The sequence below is a fragment of the Mustela putorius genome, unplaced genomic scaffold (assembly GCF_011764305.1).
Source record: "Mustela putorius furo isolate JIRA1106 unplaced genomic scaffold, ASM1176430v1.1 tig00003863_pilon_pilon_pilon, whole genome shotgun sequence".
NCBI classification, from domain to species: Eukaryota; Metazoa; Chordata; class Mammalia; order Carnivora; family Mustelidae; genus Mustela; species Mustela putorius.
In genome coordinates this window covers 12,240,963-12,258,505 of record NW_025422015.1, presented here as the reverse complement: position 1 = coordinate 12,258,505, position 17,543 = coordinate 12,240,963, and the positions used below count along the sequence as shown (strand labels likewise).

Here is a 17,543-nt window from a genome sequence, read left to right as displayed (position 1 = left end):
GTGCAGACTCCACACAAGAAATATCCAAAAAGTTATACCAACATATTCAAATCAACGTATATCATTCATTAACATTGCATCGTCTAAGATGTGCATGCAGAACACATACACATCCCTCTAAATTTGCTAAAATAAGTATAATTGATAATAGCATTCTTCATTGCAAGCTTTAACTCTATTTTTACAATCCTGGCATGAGAGTGTCTCCAAAATTTCTAGCTTACACAGGCTGAGCTGAGCTCACCAACTGTTGTCTACAGATTTGATCCGCTCTTCCCAAGGACCATGAATTTGCACTAAAGTGGAGTCCAAATTTCAAGTAGCTTCTGGTAAGTACTGTTACATAATAAAAACTAGAGATTCTATTTTTCAATCAAATTTGCATTTGTTTCCAGAAGAATTTAATCGAGAGGTTTGAAAGGATGTCTGAGGTCATCTAGTTTAATCAAATCAGTTAACCAAGTCTTAGGTATTCACCGTGATAATGCGTGAAAGAAACCTTTCCAGTGCTCAACCATCACATTTTCTTTAGACTACAATGAAACATGATCAATCATAGAGTACAGTAGCATTCTATTGAATAATTCAATGAATATCATTATCTTTAAATCAAAGCTAGGCTAGAATTATGGGTCTAATGTCATTCTTGGAAAAATATTCCTTTCAAGAGGCTCTTTTTATAACTTCAAAATGTAAACGGACATATAAAATGCCCTAATTCAGTACAGATTTAGTATAAAGGCACTCCATTTACAGGTTTTTTTGTTTTGGTTTTGGTTTTTTACATTCTAAGAGCATTGCCACTTCTCCATTTTGTCCTAGTAGCTAATCTGTCATCAGGAGTAAAAGTTCAACTTCATTTGTCCAACCAACTGAAGGATTTTTAGGAGAGAAAATCCAACCACATATTTAAATACTAACTCTGTTATGGATGCTATTCAATCTTAACATTATTTACGTTTTGGTCAGTACCAAAAGATCCAGGTGGGAATTAAGTAATAACAATATCATATAGAATGAAACAAATAATTTTCTAGAAAGCCAATTTTCATCACAGAAGGACACCTTATGCTTAATGTAGCCCATCATCACAGTTGATGGGAAAAGCATTTTATCTTCAGGTAATATAGTTTATTTTTAATGTCTTACCTGTTTAACTTGCAAACAGTAAAATTCAGTATAAAATAAAGCTGCATATTAGAAAAATTTGTGCAAATAAAGTATTTTACCCTTCGACAGGTCTGAAGACCTATGAATCTACTTAGTACAAGAATTAATGGATTTTGAAAAAAATAAAAGCTATGTTTAATTAAATTACTAAATCTAGGAATTGCATAAAGCACACATCTGCTTAAAAATTTGGTCAGTAATACTTCTTTTTTAAAGTTATTCCTTTGCAATTACCAACATGAGAGGCAGTAGCACACTGCTTGGAATGAACAGCTGGTCACCCCCTGTCAGAAGTTGGGTCACAGATTAAGAAATGATTGGGATGTAGCCCATACCACAGGACAATGAAAGGAGGAAGAAATACTGTAAGGGCACAGTCCTTGTGGATCATAAAAACACAACAATAAAATATTCACATATGCTTTTTCACTTATGTCCTTCGTTGGTGGAGATGGGCTTTCCTAAGGTAATAAGAAGGTTTCTGCTAACCTAGTACAAGTGCACAGCTATGAAGACTGCTGAATATAAGCATGTTGATTCAGTCACAGGGACCTCTTAGTCTCTAAGGAAAGATAAAATCTGTATTTCTCTCATTTGTGTTAAAAGATGAGGGATGTCAACAAAATATCAAGACAGGTTTCAAGACTCCATACAACTGAGGTTTCAATGTTGAAAATACTAGACATCCAAAAGGGCCAACACTAAGAGGAAAACAATTTTAATAATTCATCTCTAAACTGGTGAATCTACATGGGAAACAGATAATTCCTATCAGTAAACATTGAATGTTTTATAATCAAATAAATAACATTATTCTGTCTTCCAAATGTAACTAGAATAAATTCATGCTCATGGAATCATGTAAATTACAGATCTATTGCAGAGATATGGCTCGTTACAACAATAATGTCCCAAATGTGGTTAATATGCTTTAATATTTTTAATTTTCTCTCATGTAACTGACTGAAATTAAAATACATTTGTATTGAAATTTAAAATTAGATGTTGCACATATATGTAATTTTTCTTTACTGTATAGATATCAAAGTCATTGGGACCTTATCACTTGTGTTTCTACAACTCAGGATTCAACATTTAAAAAGAAATTCCCAAAGACAAAGAGACTGTCACAAACCAGAAGAAACAGGGAAAACATGACAAATAAATGCAGTGTGGTGCCCTGGCTTGGATCCTGGGACAGAAATAGGACACTGATGGAACTGGTGAATTCCTGACAAAGTCTGGACTTCAGGTAATACTAAAAGCAATAAAATGAACCATCAAATTAACTAGTTCTTAGAATTATACATGAGTGTACATGATTATATTTTTGTAAACACACAATAAAATATGTCCATTAATATTACATAGAAAAATAATTATAAACGTAAAATTAAAGAAGGAACAAGCTTAGATGACATCAAGAGTCTATCAATTTAGTTGATTTCATAGTGCATGAGAGGTGTGAAAATTTAAAGCAGAAGCTCAAATCTTATGAACAGGGACATTATCATTGAAAGTAAGCCTTTGAGAGCAAGGGCATGAACTCATTATCTATTACCAGCCAGACTTCAGAAATGTGAATAGAGAAGGATTTCACCTTATACTTCCAACCAGAGTAGATACTATTTTTTCCACGTGTACATTTGTGACCATTTTCTCTGACTTAGAACTGAATGTCTCACACATACATGTATGTTTCCTTACCCTCCTTCAAAGATTTTAATTCGGATTGGCTCCGTTTGTTTAGATCCAATATCTTTATCTCCATGAATATCTCCTTTCCCTCTTTCCTTTAAGATATTTCCAACTAGTTTCCTTTCTAGTTTGCTGCCAAATAAAAAGGATGCATCAGGTTTCATCTGTAGGACAAAAGAGAGAATCATTTCAAATGGTTTCCCTAAGACAGAGGAGAAGCCCACACATTCTGCTCTTCTGTAATCTCTGAAAATTAGCCTAAATTCAATTCTAAAGGGTTGCAGCCCATTTACATGAAATAAGGGATGTTAGAGATAAAAGCGGAGAATGACACTTTTAATGGAATTATCCAACATTTTGTTAAAAAATAATACTCCTCTGTTGGCACTTACTCTGTGCAACACTAATAAAAACAGAAAACATGTTCTGTATTCCTAAATACCAATGAAAACAATATCAATTAAGGACATATTTTCAAAAATTGTTGAAGGGAAATGGTAACCGGATTAAGTAAAATAGATTTTTAAACTCTATTTGTTTCATTAATAATTCGGCAAAAATTCCAAGTGTCCCTTTTAGTATTTTTGCAATTTTATATGTGAGGTATCAATTGTTCATGTAGGAACAAATCAGATAACTGCTTGGAAAAATGAGTTTTGGGAGAGAAATAGAGAAAATAAATTTTAGTAAAAAGTATTGTCAATGCGAACACGCCCCCTGGAGTTTGTGGAGTTCAGTTCTGACACATGCACACTTCCTCCCAGGTCTTTCCTGTTATTGTCCATTCCCATATTCACAGAGTGGATACGTCCTGTATCCACACTTCACAATCCCCTCAATTCCTCATATCAAAAGAAAATTGGATCTTCTGGGTCACTAACACGGGCCAGAAAGGAGAAGAACCCAAAGGAATCGGTCCCAGTGGTAGAATTTCATGGCACCTGGGTGAAGGAGAGATGTCCTCAAGACCCAGTTCACGGTCTGTGGCTTCTTCTCTTACTAGGGAAGGGAATTCAGTGTCGTGGAGGGCTCCCTCGACTCTAACCTTCATTTCACTTGTATGTTTTAGACCTTACGTCCTTCACTCTGTATTCTACTCAGCAAGCAAATCCACACTACAGGGCTTTTAGAAATGGTATCCATTACCTGAGCAAACTGCTTCCAAGCACTTGATGATGTAAGTTTGCCAGTTCCAGGTCTGTGCATAGCAGCCAGAGTATAAATTTCTGCAGTGATTTTTTGCTTGGACCTCAGAAGAGCCAGAGTGGTCTTGGTGTTCAATCCTGATGGGTTCGGGTTACAGGAACTAATGCACCATGAAGCATAAACCGAGGATTTGAAGGTGGCCTGTTGCACGTAATTGGGTTTTGTATAATTCAAGAAGCACCAACTCACGGTAGTTGTTGTCCGCAGACTAGGGAACTGAAGAATCTGCTGGAAATCTGCCACATCCGTGAAAAGAAGAGTTGAGTTTGCCATTTTCCTGCTTGGGCCAGAGGCCATGTGCACCAGCATGCCAACAGGAAGCTTCTGGCCCTTTCCTTGCTCTTCAAGCTGACTGTCTCCCGGAGGCAACGAGGAGCTCTGTGGGCTCATGCTCATATCAGATGCTGTCTCATCAATATCAAGTTCATCTGAGGACTCTCTGCTTTCAGAAGGCCCACTGGACTTCTGGCCTAGAGAGGGTGCCCTGGAGTTGGGTGGGAATGGCTCCCTCAGGGGCATGCTGGCAGATGGATGGTCTTGAGATGAGGAAGGGGACAGTGAGGAGAAGGAAGATGACCCTGACTGCAAGCCATCTTTTGGCTCAGAAGCACAACCTTGTCGAACCAGCTGGGGTTTCTGTGGGCGGGACATATCCTTCTTGATGTCTGAGCTGGTTAGCTCCACAGCACTGAGTTCCTCGACAATCTGTCCATACATCTTTTCTTCTTTGACCCTTTTCTGCTGCTTTGTTTCCATGAAGAGTTCTAAGCTGCTGGCTGGAGAAAGCATCCGCTTGCTACCTCCCAGCGTGGCCACACCGTCAGACGTGGAAGGCAAACATAAGGGGATAGAGGATTCTAAGCCAAGGGGTAAGGTCTGAGGTACTTTCCAGATGGGGTATTTTTCTAAGCCTGCATGTTGCCCCAACATCTGGGCAATGTTGAATCCTATCCCTTGCATGGCCGCATTGGTCACCAATGTTCTTTGGGTAGTATTCTCGTCAACTTTGCAGATGACAATTGCCGGACTGTTCTGCCCAAGTATCTGAGAAATGCTTGTGTACATGACACTCCCATAGGATGGGACGTGGGTCTGGATCCTAACAGGAACCACTGTTCCTGGCAAGGACTGTAAAGGCCCGGCATTTGCTGAGGCAAAATCTTCTTGAAGAACCTGCTCAGAGGGAGTATCAGGTGACTTGGTGCTCTGGTCTGATGGAAACTTTGGAAGAATGTTCTTCGAGTGTAGCCCTGATGTTCCTGAATAACATGGGTAAGTCTGCTCTTTCGTGTGTGCATAATCAGCAGATTTCTTTCCAGTGTGCTCTGTAATATGCTCTAAGGGATAGCCAGGATGGATTTCTGCCTGGAAGGAAGGCTTGCCACAGCTCTTCTGAGGGTGCTGCATGAGGGCATGTGGGAAATGTGCCTGCCACCAGGGAGGCTGCTGAGCTGGTAAATGAACCATACAGACGGTGGGATATTGAAACTGAAACAAGGCATTCTGGATGGGAGAAAATGGAATAGTCTCTTGATGTGGAAATAAGTGCGGCTGCTCAGACAAGTGCTTGCTCGCAATGTAGGATGTTGGTTGTATCAAGGGATTTCTCAGAGATTCCTGACTGTCCATGTGCACGATCTGCTGTTGGGCCAAGTGGAGTGGCCCTGAGCTCAGCTGGCCACAGGGCCCGACAACCTGCTTCCCGGGGTCCTCTGCCTGGAGAGGAGGCAGCACAGAGGTGGGGGCGTGGTGCCATGCGGCCCTGAGGCCGGCGTGCAGGTGCTCCATCTGCTCCTGCTTCACACTCAGATCTGCACCAGCCTCACCCTGGGCGATCTCCGGAGAACCGCTGAAGGACGCCTGCCGCACCAGGAAGCATTTCTTCCTCTCCCGCGACGGAGATAACATGGTGCCGGCCGATGCCCCTGCCACCGGGGCGTGGGACAGATTCCCATAATCAAAGGATTTGCTCCGGATTTCTGGAACTTCAGTTGGGTGAGGACAAGGCATCTGCTCGGACGAGCAGCGCCGCATCTCCTTTTGGTGGTGGTGACCCGGGACGGACAATGAGTAGGACCCAGCAGGGACAGTCAAAAACTCGGAATGCTTCCCAAACTCATCCTGCTTAGGAGGTGCGCCAAGCTTGATGGATTCTTCTCTTTCGAAAGACATGGAAAAACTGGAGCTATGGGACAGGTTGCTTTCCTGACTGGGGCTGCGGGAGAGGCCGGTGCCTGTGGATTCAAAGCTGGATTCCCCTGAAGAGTGCTCCATATCGGCAAGGCGCAGTCGCTTCTTTTTGGGTGGCAACTTCTCGGCTGGGAGCTGGGAAAGGGTCTCGCTTCTCTGGGGCCACTGAAACTCCTCCACAGGCTTTTCCGGCTCTTTACTCTGGGTGTCTTTCTCCTTCTCTGGTTTATCAGGCTCCTCTGTCACTCGAATCTCTGGAACTTGAATGTTGTGCTGGCGCACCAGCCTGGGTTGCGCATGGTAGGACTGCTGCTGAGCATGCTGGGAAGGGGAGGGCTTTCCCCCACTTTCAGCACTGTCTGCCGGTGGAGCCCACTCTGGACTCACCGGGGCTTCAGAAATCTCACTGTCACAAGTCTCAGAAGGTGAGGAGGCTTTATCCTGTGCACTAACCCCCAGTTCAGCTGACTCAGACCTTTCGAATGAATTGGGTCGGCTCAGTGAGTTTGTGTGCTGAATCACAGAAATCACATTTCCAGGAGGCTTCCTGCCCGCTAGGTCTGACATCTTGTCTGAATCAGTGGCTGAGGGTGACTCCTCGGACCCAAGAGATGGGCTTCCAGATTGGAGTTGGGGTCGACAGTGCTCAAAGCGCTCAGAGTGGCTGTGAGAAGGGTTCTCATGTCCAGACATGGAGAATCCACCTCTTAGTCCTTCCTGCATCTGCAACTTGGGGTCGTAGTCGGAAGTCATCATGCCCATGGGAGTGCTCACAATGCTGCTGCAAATCATGGGGGTGTCCTCCTCATCTCCTACACTCTTCTCTTTCCGGCGTTTTCTATTTTCACATGTAGTTCCAAACACGGTTGGCACACCCTGCAATGGCACTGTGGGATCCATAAAATATTCGCCACCATGTTTTAAAGAGCCGAAGCAGGAAATGTCCCTGTAGCCTTGCTTTGGCGTCTCAGAGTCTTCCCATTTCTTGTAGGGTTTCCGGCAGACATCATAGTCATAGCCCATCCGGTCCCCAGACATTAATTTCTTTTCCTTCAGGGATAAGCCTGTGATACTCTTTGACATTCTGCCATGGTGTTCTGCCTCCATGTGCCCCTCTTGTACCGAAGGCAGCTCAAATGCAGCTTGTCTTCTTAACATGCGCTGAGGGGGTATTCCTACCGTCCCTGGATAGAACACATCATCGGAACCAGACATCCTTTCATCAAATGAGTGACTTCCTCTCAAAGAAGGAGGAATACTTAGATTAGTTGCTGAAGAAGTTGGCATCGAGTTGCTTCTAATAAGGGGTGAAGAGTCCACAGGAGCTTCTAAGAGAATTGGGTTGCTGCCTTGGAAATTTGCAGGAAACAGCTTTCCTTCATTCCTGATAGATGATGGCATAGTCTGGGATTGCCTGGATTCGCTGTTGAATTTCGTGGATTTCAGCATGCTGGTTTGACTGGGGTCGATTTCTCCCTTGCTTGGGATCAGCTGTGAGACAGGATCTTCAAACATCTTGACATCTAACCTGGTGTTTACGTGAGGTAATGACTCCATCATGCCCTTTCTCCCCATTGTGGCACGCTCCTGACTTGCGGTTGTAACACTGAGTGTATTTCTGGGACTAAGCCGACAGTATTTTCCAAAGATGATTTCTTCGTAAGACTTTGCATTTGTGTTTGGAGGGCTTATTTGCTGCTCTGCACTTTCTGAGCGAGAAAAGTAACCGGAGTCAGTACTTCCTTTACTGTGCGGGCTCAGAAGGTTAAGAGATGGCTCAGAATCTTGTCCTTTTTTCTCTGACAATCTTAGTGCAAGTTTCTGTTTCACTGTGTGGGAATCATCAGGCTTAGTATTTAGAGACGGGTTTGGTAGCATATCAGAGCCTATATACTGAGAGCTTTCACTAGGTAAAGGAATCCCACTTTTGGGGATAATCAAAATGGGCACTTTCATGGGCCCTCCCAGTGATTCTTCCAGTGACCCATGATAGCCCCCTCTGCTGGCAATATCCAGTGGGATCGACGGGCCAGGACTCATTTTCTCAGAAGCCTCAACAAATAAAGAGCTCTCCTCATCCGTGTCTGTACTCTGCTCACCGTCTGAATGTATTTCTGCTTCTACATCAATAAAACCAGCCTCTAGGTCCAATTTAGATACAGCTGACTCTGTGAAAGGGACTAATCCTGCCTTAATTGCATGGGCATGTGACTTCCTGTGCTTATACAAATTGCTCTTTGTCTTGAATGAGAAACCACAAGGTATACATGGATATGGCCGCTCACCAGTATGGGACCTGATATGTTTTTTCAGTACGCTTGGTTTGGCACACGCCCTGCTGCAGTAGGGGCAAATGTATTTGCCGGGCTTTTTGGGTTTGTGCTCTTTCTTGTGAGCATCTTCTGACTGTTCGATACTTTTCTGAGAGTATTGGCTATAAGCAGGGTTCAGACTTGAAATCTTTTTTCTAGGGTAACCACCACTGTGGCCGTGTATAGGAAAAGGAAATAAGTCCTCGGAGGCAATAGATGGCAAAGGGCCAGGGAAAAGCCACGGAGGGCCTTCGAGGCTCTGATGTGGCTTGTTGCTGTGCATGACCCCCTGTGGCAATGAGTGCTGAGGGAAAGAGAGTGAATGTTGGCATGAGTAAGGACTCGGACGGTGCGGTGGGTATTGCTTCTCTGTGACCTGCTGTGCCACGTCGCTAGGTGAGGCCAGTTTCCCAGAACCAAAAAGTTGTGCTGATGCTGTGTCTCCGATTTGCTCAGGATCTATTTGTGGTTGCCGCTGTCCTTCTTGACTGCCAAAAGTGCTCATCTTAATAACAGCTGATTGTTCCTGTCTCCATCTACCTGAAGCCTTATCAGTTTCTCCAGACCTTGAGGTAGCTTTTTGTCCTAGAGCTGTGTCCCCGGTGTCCATTTTGTTACAAGGTCTTCAGTGCTAGTTCACTTGAAAGCCATGCAGACTCATGCAGTGTCTTCCACTCTGTGCTTTTCAGAGCTCGTTTACTTCCATGTTGCAGGGTGTCTGCAGACTTGCTGAGTGCTCCTTCTCTTTGGAAACTTCCACACCCACCCCGTAGTCTTATGGGCATTCGATGGTAATTTCCTTGGACCAGGGCTATAACACAGTTCTCTCCATTGCAGAACTGTCCATCCAAAAGCTAAGTGCAAATCTATAAAGATTTCTTATGGCATTTGAATATTTTCAACTAGCATGAAATTGGGATGAAGAGCCTGGGAGAAATTTTGCCCATCAACTACAGCAAAGTTCAACTGCCAGTTTCACTAAGATAAAATGATCTGAAAGAAAAAGAAACACAAAGAGATCGTCATAACAGTTATCTAGTTAGAAACCAGAACCAATCCCAAATAGCCAGGCTGACCTTGGATAAATTGAAAATGATTTTTACTCTAAGGAATACTTTAAAAAAAAAAAAAGAAGATTTTATTTATTTACTTTAGGGAGAGAGAGAGCATGAATAGGAGGGGCAGATGGAAAGGGAGAGAATATGAAGCAGACGCCACGTGAGCGCAGTGGGACTTGATCTAAGGACCCTGAGATGGCAATCTGAGATAAAACCAAGAGTCAGAGGCTCAACAGATTCTGCCCAGGCACCCTTCCCAGCAATACTTTTTATAGCTGTCACATTAGTTCCACAATTAAAAGATATTAATTTCAAACATGGCATTAAGTCATAAGCATAAATTTCTTCAATGCTTTAATTTTGGTCATCCTTTTATATACTCCTTAGTTTCAGTTAGAAAAGCATTTAAAAGAAAGCTTCTGATTGATATCATTTATGTAATCGTAACATTTTTTAAAGGCTTCATTAAAATAAATTTAGACCTATTTCTGAACAAGTTGTATAAATTACATACTTAAGTGTATAACATATTTCTTATATGGACATTTTATAGATTAATATATGTATAATAAAACAAATACATGCAAAACATATTTCAAATATTTATATCATGTATTTTATATATATCTATATTTATATTAACATACAATACAGATATATTTTATAGATTAAAACCGGTGATCAGCAGAGCTAGCTAAGACTATAAGAATTAAAGATTGTCCCAGATCTTGGGAAAAGGCAGGAAAATAAACAATTATAATATCTTCATAAAACTTGAAAAACAAAATACATTTTTGTGATAGTTTGAAAATGTTATGATTACCTGAATGGTTTAGCATTCTCATGGACATGATTGTCTTGACGCTTCCTGGGTAGAAAATAAACGCAGTTAGGAAAAATTGTTCCATGAAACCACAACATTGCTGTATATAAAGGTCAGTTTAATGTAATGTGCCCTAAAGAAAAAAAAGATTAACCAGTGACTTCTCTGAATATACTCTGCTAAAGCAGTAAACTTTATATTAACTCTGTCCAAAACAACTGAGAGGGAAAAAATTATTAAAAATTGAGTAGCATTTTCTAATATATAAGATTATTATATCAAAACATCTTAGTTTCTTGACACAAGTAGCCTGGTTCTAATTAGTTAAATATTTTTTAACGATTTTATTTATTTATTTATTTGAAAGGCAGACAGCATAAATGGGTGGGGAGAGGCAGAGGGAGAGGGACAAATAGACTCCCCACTGAGCAGAGAGCCCCACACGGGGCAGGATCCCGGGATTGTGAGATCATGACCTGAGCTGAAGTCAGGCACTTAACTGACTGAACCACCCAGGTGCCCCTAATTCCTTAAGTATTAAAACTTGAGAATAGTGGAGGGTTTTTATTGAGCCTATAGGTTTGCACATTTAAATTTATATCACAACAAATCAAGGAATTCTCCAGATGGCTGTGAATGGCTCAGGGAAACTTAACAACTTAGAAATAATTAGATTTTAAGTGAATAGTCATCTTCCATAAGTGAATGGCCATTGTCATACCCAGAGGATTCTGAGAATTTCAGTGTTCAACTCTATCAATTATGATGAAAACTGAGATGCTTCCCTGATAGGCAGTGTGGCAGTGCTTATCAAAGTAAGAAAGAATATAGTCTTTGGCCCAGAAATTCCATTGTTGGAAATTTATCCTTACAGAGGTACCTGCACAAGTGCACAAAGACATGCATACAAGGACAGCTTAAATTAAAATATGACTCCGCTAGGGGACGCCTGGGTGGCTTAGTGGGTTAAGCCTCTGCCTTCGGCTCAGGTCATGATCTCAGGGTCCTGGGATGGAGCCCTGTATCGGGCTCTCTGCTCGGCGGGGAGCCTGCTTTCCTTTCCCTCTCTGCCTGCCTCTCTGCCTACTTGTGATCTCTGTCTGTCAAATAAATAAATAAAATCTTTTAAAAAATATATGACTCCATCATAAACTCAGCCATTTAAAAAAATAAAGTAAAGCAATATGTACCCATATAGGAACTCATCCAGAAGATAGTAGCATTGAATGTTAAAAACAACAATAAAAAACTCACTGCACCCTAGGAGGCATTTAAGAAAAACGTAATCTACAGGGATGCCAAATGGCTTTTAACTCTCCTTAAATTAAACTGTGAAGTAGAATCAGGGAGTCAGAAGAAGGGGCATATGCCCCTTCCATATCTCTCACTACTTTTTACCTTATGATTTTTGGTGATTTTTCTTTTTGTTTTTGTTTTTCTTTTTTCTTTTTTTTTTTTTAGGGAGAGAGAGAGAATCTCAAGCACACGCCCTGCTCAGCACAAGCCCAACTCTGGGCTTGATCTCACAACCCTCAGATCATGACCTAAGTCAAAGGAACAAAAGTCTTTTGGGTGGGGAATATTTGTAACAAGACATCTGTAATCAAAAGTTCCTTCTGCTAAGAGTCAGTGATTTGTAAAGCAATAGATGGAAAAACTAACAATATGCATATTAACTTTGGTTTGCTGGAAAGTTTTACTATTGGATTGAATTTTTCTTCCACACCGATCTTCTGCATACTTTTATAGGTAATAAGACAAAAACTGAAAGAGAAGTAACGGCCCTATCATACTGCAATGCAAATTTACTTCAGTCAGAGCAATCGTGCTAACAAGAATATGCAATGTCGAACCCAAATTGACTGAATTTTTTCTCTAATTAACTAAGTATTTAAGGTTTATGTAAACACAACCACCATCAGACTTTTAATGGTGAATAGTACCCTCTAAATGGAAAGCACAGTGTATTTTCAACTCAACAGATACAACTGTGAGCCTCTCCTCAACTAGGAGGTAGAGCTTGAACTGAGTAATTTCTAAGTTACTTTTCATATGTAATATTTTACATGACTTTGACCTGTATATGCAAGTAATATTTGTAATTATTTGCAAGTAATAACAATGATAATGCTTACCATTAATAAGTAATATCAATGATAATGATATGGCATTTACCATATGCCAGATACTGATACAGAGCTTCCTAGGTGTTACCTTATTGGCTCTTCATGACAACTCTATGTGATAAGTGTTATACCTATTTGACAGAATCATGAGCCTGAGGGAGGATCAATCTCCTTAGGGAAGTTGACTGTCAGAACCAGTCAAACCCAGGTTTGGCTCACCTCCAAGCCTACAAGATCTCATCTCTCCCATCCACTTAGGCTAGTAAGTTTTATCGTAACTTAATACATCTTCAGAAATACTTTCTCCTAAATATTGTCCCTTGGATTTTAATATTTCTAGTCCTTAAATTGTTCATCGTCTTGGGAGAATATATGAGTTTTACATGGTTATACTATAGAAAGTGTCCTCAAAATGCCACTTCCTAGAAATCACACAAATCCATAATTTAAATAATGTTCAAAATGACTAAATTGTACAAACTATATATTGTCAAAATATAAAGTATTAAGAACAGTATTATGAGGACAGCTTCTTGTGAGAACATGAGAAGTTATCATGACAGATAATTGAAGTGCTTTGAAAAGTGCTCCTTTTTGAGGAAAGGAAGAAGCTCACAAGTGAAAATTAGGCATATGGTCACTTCCCATTCATTGGTTTACCCAGAATAACATAAAATTTTGCTTTAAAACACTGACTTCAAATTAAGCAATTACATAAAATTTTTTGGAAAAATAGGATTGGAATAATACATTTAATAATTAAATAGAGTAAAACATTTTATTTAGTAATGAGATAATATCTTTATAAATCACACAGTTTTAATTTCTGTGGTATATGGTAGTAAATTAAAACCATTATACCCTAAACAACACATACACAATTCTTATTCACTAAGAACATATTATAAAAAAAGAGATGCACAAATTAAAATCACACAAAGGCAGTACTATTTTGTTATTAAAGAATGAGCCAGAAGATGAAGAAAAGTGACATACCAAAGATTCAAAAGCCGGTATTTCGTGGTCAGAACAAAAATTACCTAGAAAGTTTAGTTAATTGTGGAACTTAAATTTTAGGAAAAGAGCCTATTCAGGAAAAGTCAAAATCTACTATTTTATTTAAAAAATCGATTTTGCTGATATCACATGGGACCATTCCATATTCCAATAGCATTTATTATCCAGAAAATTTTAAAATTCAAAACTTTGATCCCAGTCAAAAAATACATTGATAGTATAATACAGTTATGCAAATAGCTTCTGTCAGGGAGACCATTCCCTTTTAAATTTCTAAAGACAAGCCTACCTAAAATGTCCAACCATGTTATCTCGAAACTGGATGATCGTCTGAACCACGTTCCCTACTTCAGGTCATACCGGAAGAGCTTCTGTCTGTGTCTGAGCTAGAGGTCTCAGCAGGACTGGGGATCCCTCTGGTCTACCTTCCTCTAAAATCCAACATCTCATTTTTCACTGCAGTGAAAAGCTTAAGAATATCACGAGGGAATTGGGAACTACTCCTATTTCACATCTACCTTTTACATTAGATTTTAAACATAGCTGAGAATATAGCATTTCTCTTCAACACCAGCCTTGGAGAGGCTTCAAATAACTGCTATCCATAAAGTCAGTTTCCTTCTTGCAGTTTCTGAGACATATGGAGACAAATAGGAGGGAGAAAACAAGAATGATGGGTCCTTAGAGGAATATACTGATCATGTTCTTAAACCATTAAAAATGTGACTCTCTTTATCAATCTCTTGTCTACAGTTGTTTTATCTTGGAAATGGGAAAGAATTTGCCATGTAAGTTGTGTGTACCATAGATCTATTACTGGGCATAGCATATTTGTCTTGTTAAAACCAGACAGGATTTGGGAATGTTCCACAATCTCTTTGCTGCTCCCCTCAACTTCCAATCGAGGGAAGAATTCACTTTTAATCTCAAGGCTTTCAAAGTTGAATCCAAGATGAGATGATAACATTCATCTCTTTTTGTTAGGTGTTACTTTTAATCTAACTACCAACAATGATAAATTCCTGAGCTTCTGTCTTATTGTTTAAACGTATGAAAATGCTTATTAATAGGGAAATGGTAATAATATTATTACGACCCATCAAAAGTGCCCTTGTATGTGCCTGCAGCTTTACTTACATTTTCTCAATAGACATCTATTTGGCACTATGAAATCCATAGTTATGTGGTTAATTACAGCTATATCACTTCTCTATTTTGAAGCTATGTCTCATTTTTCATATTCCTAAATGTACGCTAAAAGTTAAATTTCCAGTTTTCCCAATCAATTGATATGTTCAAAAAATGTAATATTAGAGCAATCCTCATATGGGGAGGAAAAAAAAAAATACCCAGCCAGTTATTTCATTCTGTGAGATTTCTTTTTATGGTAAGCAAACCCACGCAGAGTCATTTTTGGCACCCATTGCCAACAAAGGAGAGATATTCCAAACACAATTTCGCATTCACATTTGAAATTTTCCCAATGTCTTTGAGCTCTACGAAAGGAGTGAGATATTTCGTTGGAGAATATGACTCTGGGGTTTCCTGTGGATGGTGCTCCAGCCGGTAGAAACCCTTCAAGGCGGTAAAGACAGGCACTGCCTGGCAGCATAGGCCCATTTTTCAGAGGGGGACAGTGTTGAAAAAGATATTATCCTCTGCGTGGCTATTACATGGAAGAGTTGCATTTTTCTAAAAGTGTGCCCTCTCCCTTGGCCACTCTTCACAGTCCCACTCAAATAAATTTGGCACCCAGTTAAATAATTTCCTCAGACAGGCCTTGAAAGGAAAGGCACAGAAACAGCCTCCCGTATAGACCTCAACAGAGGTCTCTTCAGGATAACAGCTGGGTGGGATTGGCAGGAAGGCAGGCTTGCTCTGCAGACGAATAAAGGCTTACAGTATCCAGAGTTGTCAATCTGGGATCTTTTGCTTAGAAAAACACTATCTTAGAAAAAAATCTTTACCTCAGGAAATTAATCATTACTTGCGTGGTGGCAAAAGTCAAGTGTGCATCACATAATAACATCCTAAATAATGATGGTATAAAATGACTGGTAACAGACACTACCTCTCTACTTTCATAATCTTAGTATTAAACATTTTTAAAAATCAAAGTGGTCATTTGGCCTTTTTTGAGAATGAGGGGGGTATTACACTTGTAAACAAGTATGCACATCTTAAAATAGCAATTACTGAATAAAACTTTGGAAGCCGTTTCCATATATTTGCTTTTAAAATGCCAGAGATCAATTACCAAATATTTTAAGAAATATATGAGCATCTCAGGGCACAATCATGGTCTCACAAATCAATACCACATAGGAGGACTGGGTAAGGGGGAAAAGGATCTACAAAAAAACTGTGACCATTGCCAGAATCCAGCTGAATACAGACTTATTTCCACAGGATGATTAAAAAAAAGGCACCGTTCTGAAAGCCAAATTCATTATAAATGCTTCTTTTATTAGTAAAAATCCCCATAACAACCTTAGTTCTCCCTAAAATAAGCCAAGTTGCCAATATGAGTAGGATACTGTATATTAATATAAAACCCTGCCAATTGAGAGAACTTTTAGAAAAAAGTAAAAATATTTTGATGATTACCCTCTAATTTGACATATGTTAAAATCCAATTTGATATTTAAAACCTAATGGAAAACTAAACTGTGTATTTTTTCCACACTGGCTACACTGAGGGCATGATTGCAGATGTTTGTATAGTTTGCATATTTAGTCAAGGTATTTATGGCTTATTTTGACTGCAGCCTGCTTCTTTCAATATCTTGTTCTAAAAGTTTTTTGCAGGTTTTTTGTTGTTGTTGTTGTTGTTTTGTTTTGTTTTGTTTTACAATTGAGATTTTTTTTCCTCCTTTGTAGAGCCAAAATAATTATGATTTACTAAGTAGAATATTACATGAAAATAAACCTTGCCAGAAAGAAATTCTCTTAAATGAGATTATCTTAACTAAAGGAATTATCATTGCAACTGGTTTGCAAAACAAAACAAAACTTTCACAACCCTTTTTTCTGGAGAGGGCATATGTATTGTTTCCTACCTGATTTAATGTCGAAGTTGGTTTACATATGGGTACATGGTAGGCCAAAACTGCTTTTCAAGTTAAATATAAAAACAATTAGAATAAAGTAATAAATTGTAGTTATTAACCTGTTATCCACATATCAAAAGACGGCATCACAACCATCGATGCCTTCCACAAGGCCGACTCTCCCCACAGGAACTCATTCACAACTTCGGGGAATCTAAAAAATGAACAAGACTATTTTTTAAATGATGGCACTTGTAGTCAATTTAAGAGGCATGCTTTCTTCATTCACAGAAACTGCTTTCTTTGAGGAAAGAAAATTTGGAAGAGGATCTCTCAAGAAGACATTTTTTTTTTCCTGAAGAAAAAAATTTCCTCTCTTTTAACATAGTTAAAATCTTTTGAACAAATACTTGTATTCAAAAGAGAATTGCCTATACCAGCAAAAGTGGGGGCAATTAGGAAAATAATGGCAGGGTTATATCTTAACATATTGGAACTAGAAATTATGCCTTGGCTGTGCATGACACAGTCCCGCCTTCAAGCTGAGAGTCTTATAAAACTTACTGTGGTATATCAGCAAAGAAATTCCAAAGGATGAAATCTCAGATAACCTCGTCGCGAATTCTTTTCTATAGTTTATTTCAGCAATGTTATGTTCTGGGTTAAAATTAATTTCTGAAATAGGAAGCCAAAACCAACCACACTAAAATCCTGAGACTTAACAAGAAATAAAGGAAAGGACTTTCTCATACTTAGAATTAATATTTACCCAACTTTAATCCAAATAAATGCATGGAAAGTCAATCAAACTACTTAATCCAAGTAGATTAATCAACCGTTTTAAGACGGTTTACTTCCCTATACAAAAGGCCATATAAAAGTATTATTATATT

General features: G+C 39.4%; 1 protein-coding gene across 4 annotated transcripts in view; it reads right to left on the bottom strand.

Annotated features, from left to right (window-relative positions):
• Positions 1–17,543, bottom strand: part of HIVEP2 (HIVEP zinc finger 2) — a 196,046-nt gene that overhangs the window by 13,078 nt on the left and 165,425 nt on the right. For 3 of the 4 annotated variants that reach the window (XM_013056236.2, XM_013056235.2, XM_045066297.1), the window contains exons 3-6: positions 16,770–16,864; positions 10,458–10,502; positions 4,015–9,569; positions 2,878–3,032 (exon numbers count right to left, since the gene is read on the bottom strand). In XM_013056236.2, the coding sequence (XP_012911690.2) occupies positions 2,878–3,032; positions 4,015–9,186 (5,327 nt within the window). In that variant the 5' untranslated portion in view covers positions 9,187–9,569; positions 10,458–10,502; positions 16,770–16,864. The remainder of the gene's footprint in view (positions 1–2,877; positions 3,033–4,014; positions 9,570–10,457; positions 10,503–16,769; positions 16,865–17,543) is intronic. The other variant, XM_045066298.1, reaches the window with a different exon arrangement.